Source organism: Papaver somniferum, chromosome 1 (assembly GCF_003573695.1).
Source record: "Papaver somniferum cultivar HN1 chromosome 1, ASM357369v1, whole genome shotgun sequence".
Taxonomy (NCBI): Eukaryota; Viridiplantae; Streptophyta; class Magnoliopsida; order Ranunculales; family Papaveraceae; genus Papaver; species Papaver somniferum.
Genome location: NC_039358.1, coordinates 214,189,832 through 214,198,626, shown reverse-complemented (window position 1 = coordinate 214,198,626; position 8,795 = coordinate 214,189,832). Strand labels below are relative to the sequence as shown.

Genomic DNA, 8,795 nt, shown 5'->3' with positions numbered 1-8,795 from the left:
TAATACTTAAGTTCTAAACATTAAAGAGGTATAAGCTTAAGACTAGATCTTCTTCTCCTAGATATTGGATGCCCTTGGTTTGTTGGTAAATCTTGGCATTTATAGCCCCTTCTGCTCCAGGTATATCTTTGCTGTCTTTGGATCCATCGTTCCCTGATATACCTTTCGTACAAATGGTACCTTCGCTCACCGCGTGCTTTCTCCAGTCGGACTCTTCCACCTCAGCTGACCCAGGTTCCTTCGGGAACTTCCCAGCCTCAGTACAGATTGTACCTTCGTTCATAGCTAACCTTTGCCAGTTAGAATCTTCCACATCATCTCTCTCCACGTGCTTTAATTAAGCGTGTAGATAAGAGATTTGTGCATTTAATGATGATTAGATATGTCATCTACCTCTGTCCCTTCGCCAACTTCCTCTCTCTAGACTAGGATTTACTTTTCTATCTTGGCCGTCGAGGTATCCCTTCTTGGGATAAGATAAAGTAGATTTGCGAAGGTGTCTTCTACTACTCAGGTTCCTCTATATAGCGAGCGCTACACAGTTATCCTGCATGCGACCATTGAAACCGTGACACGTGCTCCGCAGAATATTGGTATTCACAAAAGTAAAGCTAGTTCGCGTGGAAGATGCTACATAGCATATTAATCCAAAATATGCAATAGAAGACGCTGAAAGTGAAATGAGCAAATAGAGGAGTTGGTGGCATAGTCGAGTTTGCTGTTGAGAGTTATGTGGAAGTGTGATGGCATATGGCAGCGATAGCATGGAGTAATGCAGCGAGAATGAAGATGTAAGTCCATCAAGTATATTAGTTAAGAGTAACTCATAGTTTGGAAGAACATGATGCTTTTTTTCCTCTACACTAAAGCATAGCAGTTTGAAAGAGAAAGTGATGCTTAAGTTGCTGGTTTCAAAGGCGTGTGAAGAGGAGCCTTGTCCAGTGAGGCGGTGTGATGTCACGGGTATCCTAAGTCATGGCTAATGGCATGCATTTCAGTCGAGTTTGCACAAGAGTGTTGCAAAATGATTGAAGAACACTTAGTCTACAGTAAGGCATGTTGAATTGCAAGAGTGCAATGTCAGTCGGAATTGAAGGCAATAAGCTAAGTTATGCATATCAGGATGATATGTTGGCTGTTTGGCGTGAACACTTAGGCACGAAATAGCTTGGAAAAAAAACTTGTAATGCGGATGCAGTCAGATGTGGAAAGTTGGATTAGGGAGTAGACAAAGAGTACTGCTGAATTTCAGATGAGTTCTGAAAGTGCATAAAAACAGATCGCAAGTGCACTTGGGTGTTGATATATGATTTGAGATGGAGTTGAAAGCGGTCGCGACACAACAACAAAGCTCAAGATCAGTGGGATCAACGGCAAGGAAGTAAAGCTAAGTGGTGCTGATGCTAAAGCATAGAAGTTGGCTAAGTGCGTTTTGCAAAAGCTAGCAAAGATTGCCGAATTTCAGAAAAGGTTCAGAAAGTGCATGCAGCGAAGATTGAGACCGGTATAGAGTTTATACTTGGTTGCTTTCAACGAGGGAGTTGAACGAATTAGGTGGGAGAGGTCTATTACAGGTCATGCAAGTGATACATAATGATTGCGCGTTACAGTATTTTAGGCCAAGTCAGTGTCCAACAATGATTACGCGACACTGCATAGACTGTCAAGTGCTAAGAATGACAAAACACTGCAGGGCCAGTGAAGCGCAAAGGTGGCGCTACACTTTAAATACATTTGGCTAAGTAATGAAGCTTATTGGCCGACACAATGAGGCTTCATTGAGGGATTGGAAAGACGAGGCCAAAGTTGACAGATGCAACATGCGATGTTGGCATTGAGGCATATATGTGGAATTGAGTTGGCCCAAACTCAAGGATGATGCAAGAGTGAAGAATAGGCCAGGTGTTGGTCTATGACATTAGTTCAAGGCTGGCCAAATCTTGGACAGTGCAAACAAGCTAGTAATGCAAGAGTGACATTAATATTGTTAAGCAAATTGGCATGACTAAGTGAAGCATATGATGCATGAGCAACCGGAATGAGCTTAAGGAGTTGGCCTCGATGATTGAAGCACTAGGATTGTTCGTGCATTAGCTTAGAGTGTTAAGCATGCATGGCCAAGATGGCTGAGCAATGGATCAAGGAAGAATTCAATAAAGCACAACAGTTGTGTAATATGGCTCAGGTGGCGGTTAGAAGTTGGGTATTGGCTTCACAAGCGTGCCAAAGGTGCGAGACAAGTTGGAAGGGTTATGAAATGAGTTCATAACCTTATTAGAGGGCCCCTAACCGTTCAAGACAAGTGTGGCTTCAATCAGCAAGACAACACAAATGGTGTCAGTTTAAAAGCAGATTGGCGGTTAGGAAAACTACCTGTGGACATGTGGCTGTCTGTAAGATGTGCAAGCAGTTGCACACAGTTTTGGCCTGATCTTTAGCATGTATAAATAGCTTAGAGATCAATAAGAATAGTGTTGTTCAATTGGAGAAGAACCACTGATTTTGTAGAGAGAGTTAGGCATTCACTAAGAGGGTGAATAGCCTGTTTTAGTCCATGTGATGGACAAATTTTGTAATCTTCCTTTAGTGCAATAAAATGGGTTTGTTGCAGTATACTTTGTGTTCATAGTGTTGCTGATTTGTGTGAGAATTGTTCAAGTGCATGGCAGAACCTCTTATGCTTATGGGGGCATGAAGAGTTAGAGAGAAAGAAGAAGAAAGACTTCCGTTGTGCAAAGCCTTTAGAGTGGAGGCAGATGCGTACTTTGATGCGAGTATGTAAGGCTGAGTGATTGTGGATGAAGTTGGTTCACTGAACCACAATCATTACCGGTCATGTCCCATGAAAATTTTAAACGATTAAATGAACATGTGACGGTAGACGTAGTAGGACCTAATAATACTCTAGAAAGTCTCTACAAGCATTGAAAGGATAAGGAAAGAGATCAACTGATTTGATTATACGTACCATAATCTAACCCAATTTGCAACATCTAAAACCAAGTCTTGAACCCTCTGGGGCCGCGCCGGTCTTGGGGGCGGCAACGGGTCCTACAAAGCATTTTGGCTGGGATACCAATAGGACTCCAATTGCGTTAAACCCTGCAAGTGCAACAGCAAAACCCCAAGGAATTCTCCACAGAATTTTAGAGTGAAAATGGCAAATTTAATCCCAAGCTTAAACCCTGCAACAGCAAAACCCCTAAACAAAACTTCATTACTTTCGTCCTTCTTCACCACCACAATCAAGACTAATAAGAAGAAGACGAATTGTCTGTCAACTACGATTTCTTCTATGAATCTTTCAAATCAAAACCTTTTCAATAATAGGAGACAAGATGTTGTCGAAGCTATTGAAAATTCATTGTCTAACTGTCTTTCAGAAACTAATCTACATCAAACTGTTCCTTTTCTTAAATCAAAGATAAGAGGAAAGGTAAAATCTTCAAAAACAAAAACCCTAATGTTATGTTATTTGTAAATGAATTTGGTTCTTATTTGTTTAAAAGATTCAATTTTGATACTGGGTTTTGTACGAAATGAATCGGTTATGACTTTAATTATTGATTTGAATGATTATTCGTTAAAAAGATTGGATTTTGATACTTGGGTTTTGTAGGTCAGAGATATTTATGATAGTGGGGATTATTTGGTTATGGTTACTACTGATAGGCAGAGTGCTTTCGATAGAGTTCTTGCTTCAATTCCGTTTAAAGGCCAGGTAATTCTCATTTTAGATGATTTTAGATTCTGCTCGGGGTCTAAGCTCGGTATTGATTGGTATAAAGATGAGTTGCAAAGTATGATAAGGTAAATCTAAACCTTTTAATGTTGTTGGATTGGTTGACATGAATGATTTAGGTTCTAAATGAGACGAGTTTATGGTGGTTTGATAAAACTCAGCACATAACACCAAATGCAGTTGTTTCCTCTCCTGATAAAAATGTTACCATTGCAAAGAAATGCTCGGTTTTCCCGGTTGAGTTTGTTGGTGAGTAACTCGGTTTCATGAACTTGTTGATGATTTTTATCTTGTTTGTCTAGTCAGGTGTCTATTCTGTAGTGCAACGTGAGATTGTGGTTTGTTTATATATGTATGGGTTTGTTGAACATTTGTAGTTAGAGGGTTTGTGACTGGGAGTACTGATACATCACTATGGACTGTTTACAAGAACGGCGTCAGAAATTACTGTGGCAATGCTCTTCCAGAAGGTTAGTTTTGTACCTTAGAGAATCTTTTCCAATTTCCATCTGTGAGCTATTGATCTTAACTTCTGTTTATGCATGAAAGGAATGGTGAAAAACGAAAAGCTTTCTGCTAATATTCTCACACCAACTACTAAAGCAGTAGATCATGATGTTCCAGTAACTCCTGACGAGGTATGTCTGCCATCCATTCCTTCTTATCTAGCTCTGCTTGTGATACAAATTCTTTTCCACATTGGAAATTATCTGGAGTTATCAGTTTCTCCTTGATGACTTGTTGAATCTGGCCACTTTATGTGTATCTTATGGGATCTGGATAACTAGTTCACTTCTTAATGCGAATACGTTATGTCCAGATTATTAAACGTGGTCTAATGACTCCGGATGATTATGATGAAGTGAGATCCAAAGCACTGAGCTTATTTGAATTCGGACAGGTAATTATGCAAAATCCTGCCTATCATTGATGCTTGTATTATTCTCTGTGTTCATCTGATATGCAAAGTTTATGGGCTCTTGGTTATCACAACTGCCAAAGTTATTGAATATCGGCTTTAGTTATTACCATTAACAATTAACAATAACAATTATGGTGGACTAAATATTTTCCGGCTGAAATTTTTTGTGATAATAATGCAACCTTTCCTTGCCCTTTGGAATTGCAGCGCGTAGCATTAGAACATGGCCTGCTATTAGTTGATACCAAGTATGAGTTTGGGAAGGGAGCTGATGGCACAATTTATCTGATCGATGAGGTTTGTAATTGCTACTAACTGTATGCCAGCTTTGTCTAAAGCTTTATCTCGATTATCTGATATACCACATTCTGTTAAACATCGTACGAGAAGCCTATGGTTGGAATACGAAATCGGAGAATCATTTTATAGTCATTTGAGACTCGAAATACCTTTACAGTATTTTATTTTTATGTGTGCTGCAGATACACACCCCTGATTCGAGCAGGTATTGGATTGCCAATTCATATGAAGAACGGTTTCACAATGGTCTTGAACCTGAAAATGTTGATAAGGTCTGTTTGTAATGACTCTTTGCTTTATGATAGTTTATAGATATTTATATGTAAAAGTAGTTCGACACGTTCTGCATTTCTATGTTCTCACTGTCTTAAACCGGAGATTGCTGATTCATGGTTTTGAGTTTTTCTTGTAGGAGTTTTTGAGGTTGTGGTTCAAAGATCACTGCAATCCATATGAAGACAAGGTGATATTCCTTTTAATAAATTCAGCATTTATCGACTAAAGACATTGCGCTTCTTCATCTTATTGATGCCATTGTCTCACTCTTCTTAATGATTGTGTAGGTTCTCCCTGATGCTCCTAAAGAACTTGTTTCTGAACTTGCTTGGAGGTATGATTTTCTGTTACAAACATGTACAACCCGTGTTTCTTATCATTCCAGAAACACTAACCTTGCTGTTGCCACATTTAGTACATCATCCTGTCAACGATCTCTAAATCCACAAATTCTGATTTCTAAAGAAAAGACACATCTTTTATTTATAAACTTATTCCTGCATTTTGGCTGTAGACACTCCTGTTAACTATGTCCATTTGCATTTTCTTACTGCAGATATATTTTCCTTTATGAAACAATTACAAAGTCAAAATTTGAGATTCCAACGATGGAGGTAATTACAGTTACAGGTGTATAAATGAATATTCTTTTCTTTCTCTATGCGCTACAAATTACAAGTATTTAATATTGGTTTCTTTGTGCAGGCACCCATTCATGACAGGATAACACAGAGTGTTACGATGGCACTGTCATCCCTATTGGAAAACTAGTTTAGTCTTGCTATGATTCCCTTAGGCATGATGAGATTTCAATTGAGGATCTGCAGGCTTTTGGAAAGATTTTATCTCACAAATACCCACCCAAAATTGGATTCTTGATGTGGTGTGCGATTTAAATTTTTTAAAGTATGATTCCAACTAAAGTTTTTCTTAACAGAAGAGGCATGAACTTAGTGGGCACTTGTTCTTTTTGTAATGAACTTGAGACGATAAACCATCTCTTTATCCACTGCACTTTTACTTCAGGGGAGCTTCTTTCTGAAGGAGCTGAATGTTCAGTTCACGATGCCTCTCTCATTCAAGTCTCTGTGAATAGCTTGGCACCAGTCCGGGTTGGATAAGACGCAACAGAAGATTTGGTTGATGTTACCAGGAACCAGCCATGATTGCTTGGACCATTTGGTTGGAAAGGAATGCTAGACTATTCTCTGATAAGAAGACTGAATTTCCTGGGGTTATTAACAAGGCTTAGTTCCTCCTTTTCTAGTGGGCATTAATATTTAGAGAGTATGGAAACATGTCCTCCTGGAAAAATCTGTCATTCATGTGGTAATTGGTTTCTTTTGTGTACTCTAGGTCAATTCTCTCTTTTCACTCTTATATTTCTGCTTTTTTTTACTTCATGTTTGTTCGTCCAAGTACTTTCTTTTTCAAAATTGACATTTTGCAGAGAAATTTTGCTTTATAGATTCCGGAAAAAAAAAATATGTATGGAGCTCCTGGTTCAAATAATGATTGCTGTATTGCGCGATCAAAAGATTTTTCCAGTCAAAATGACGTTGATCACCAGGCAATAATACTTGCTTTTAGACACATTTATTTATTGAAGGCTATTATTGGGGCGTCACACTCCAATAGAGGGGCTTTACTTAGATTCTTAATGTCCAAAAAAGTGATTATGGGATATCCTAACACATATACAAAATGTCTAGATTACCCTTTAACTAGAAGTGATTTTACGTCCAGGTTTGGATTAATTCCAACCGTAGAATTTTATTTGCATGTAGTTTTACGTCCAGGTTTGAATTAGTTCCAACCGTAGAAGCTCATTTTACGTCCAGGTTTCTTTTAATTCCAACCGTATAATCCGATTTTACGTCCAGTTTTCTTTTAATTCCAACCGTAGAAGTGATTTTACGTCCAGGTTTGGATTATTTCCAACTGTAGAAGTGATTTTACGTCCAGGTTTGGATTGATTCCAACCGTAGAATTTTATATGCCCAGGTTTGAATTAGTTCCAACCGTAGAAGCTCATTTTACGTCCAGGTTCCTTTTAATTCCAACCGTAGAAGTGATTTTACGTCCAGGTTTGGGATATTTCCAACCGTAGAAGTGATTTTACGTCCAGATTTGGATTATTTCCAACCGTAGAAGTTTATTTTACGGCCAGTTTTTCTTCCCACAAAAACTTTGTCCCAGAATTCACCAAGTACACAACAAAATTCATTAATTTAATTTTTATCTAATTAAATTAAATTAAAATTAACTAAATAAAGGTTGTTTAGTCATTACAAAATTATTTGAGATGAGGGTTTTTTGATATTACTTATGGGTGACCCGTTTTTGTCCTATTAGGTGACGCCCCTCTAATGGAATGTGACGCCCCAATAATAACCTTCTATTTATTTCACTTCTACACTCAGATATAAAAAAAACAATCCTATTAGAGGGGCGGCATGATCCATTAGAGGGGCGGCAACCTAATAAGACAAAAAGGGTCATTACATGGTAATTCATGCCACCCCTTATCAAAAAAAACATGGAAATGACCAATTAACCCTTATTATTAATAATCAAGATTAATGATGATAATCAAGATTAGTGTTGATAATTAATTTTCACTTATAATAATTCTAAAATCAGATTTTTAGAGTTAGAAAAAAAAAGTTGTGAGGAGAAGAAAAAAGAAACTTTTGTGATGTTTGTAAAACCCTAGATTTTGATTCATTCAACCAAAATGAGTGATTCCAGTGGCAAATTTGAGATGGGTGAAAACAAATACTAAACACCTCTTGATGGAGATCCTGATATAGAGAAAACAAATACTACATACCTCTTGATGGAGATCCTGATATGGAGTATTTGTTAGATGGTAGAGATGTTTTAACCCAAAGTCAAGGTCAATCTCAATCAATTGAAGAAATTAGCCAATAAAGTGAAGAACCAGAGCCTGAAACTGACCAGTTATACTTCTAAATTAGTTCCCATTAGCTTTTTGTCGCTCAAAACTATCTAAAATACGTAAAAAAATCAAAACTTTTACATTTTCAGAAGAACTTACGGTTGGAATTGTGCTCTTGACCAACCGTAACTCTGTGTTACGGTTCATAAATTATCGAATACCAACCGTAACTGGTTCAATTTGGGAAAACCCAATCGGAATACCAGTTACGGTTGGTAAAAAAAATTCGATACGAACCGTAACCTAATTACGGTTTGAAACATGACATCATATAGCAACCGTAACAAATAACGGTTGGTAACTAATGAATCGAGACCAACCGTAACTGACTTACGATTGGTATTTCAACTAATTTTTGAACCGAATAAATTTCTAAGACACAGTATGTTTTACGGTTGGTAAGGTTATTTGAGTTACAAGTCGTAACTCAATTACGGTTGATAACAGTGATGCAAATACAAACCGTAAAAAAAAAGAAACATCCAGAAAGAATTACGGTTCGTAACTTAAGTATCGAGACCAACCGTAAATCAATTACGGTTGCAAAAAAAAATCGTAACTGAACATTCTTTCTCAAAATCAAGAACTTACGG

The 8,795-nt window shown here is 37.7% G+C and overlaps 1 protein-coding gene across 1 annotated transcript; it reads left to right on the top strand.

Annotated features, from left to right (window-relative positions):
* Window positions 1–3,027: 3,027 nt before the first annotated feature.
* LOC113315453 (phosphoribosylaminoimidazole-succinocarboxamide synthase, chloroplastic-like) lies at window positions 3,028–6,638 on the top strand. The gene is made up of 12 exons (XM_026563732.1): window positions 3,028–3,436; window positions 3,620–3,721; window positions 3,862–3,991; window positions 4,120–4,212; window positions 4,292–4,380; window positions 4,563–4,643; window positions 4,872–4,961; window positions 5,147–5,236; window positions 5,377–5,427; window positions 5,528–5,574; window positions 5,797–5,854; window positions 5,946–6,638. Exons 1-12 carry the CDS (start codon window positions 3,158–3,160, stop codon window positions 6,009–6,011), a joined length of 1,176 nt encoding a protein of 391 aa, XP_026419517.1. The 5' UTR covers window positions 3,028–3,157; the 3' UTR covers window positions 6,012–6,638.
* The last annotated feature ends 2,157 nt before the right edge of the window (window positions 6,639–8,795 follow it).

Excerpts from the sequence above, each read along its gene's own strand:
- LOC113315453 (XM_026563732.1), top strand. The coding sequence starts at position 3,158 with ATGGCAAATTTAATCCCAAGCTTAAACCCTGCAACAGCAAAACCCCTA. Across the intron at positions 4,381-4,562 it reads TTCCAGTAACTCCTGACGAG|ATTATTAAACGTGGTCTAAT; the intron begins GTATGTCTGCCA and ends CGTTATGTCCAG. Across the intron at positions 4,644-4,871 it reads GCTTATTTGAATTCGGACAG|CGCGTAGCATTAGAACATGG; the intron begins GTAATTATGCAA and ends TTGGAATTGCAG.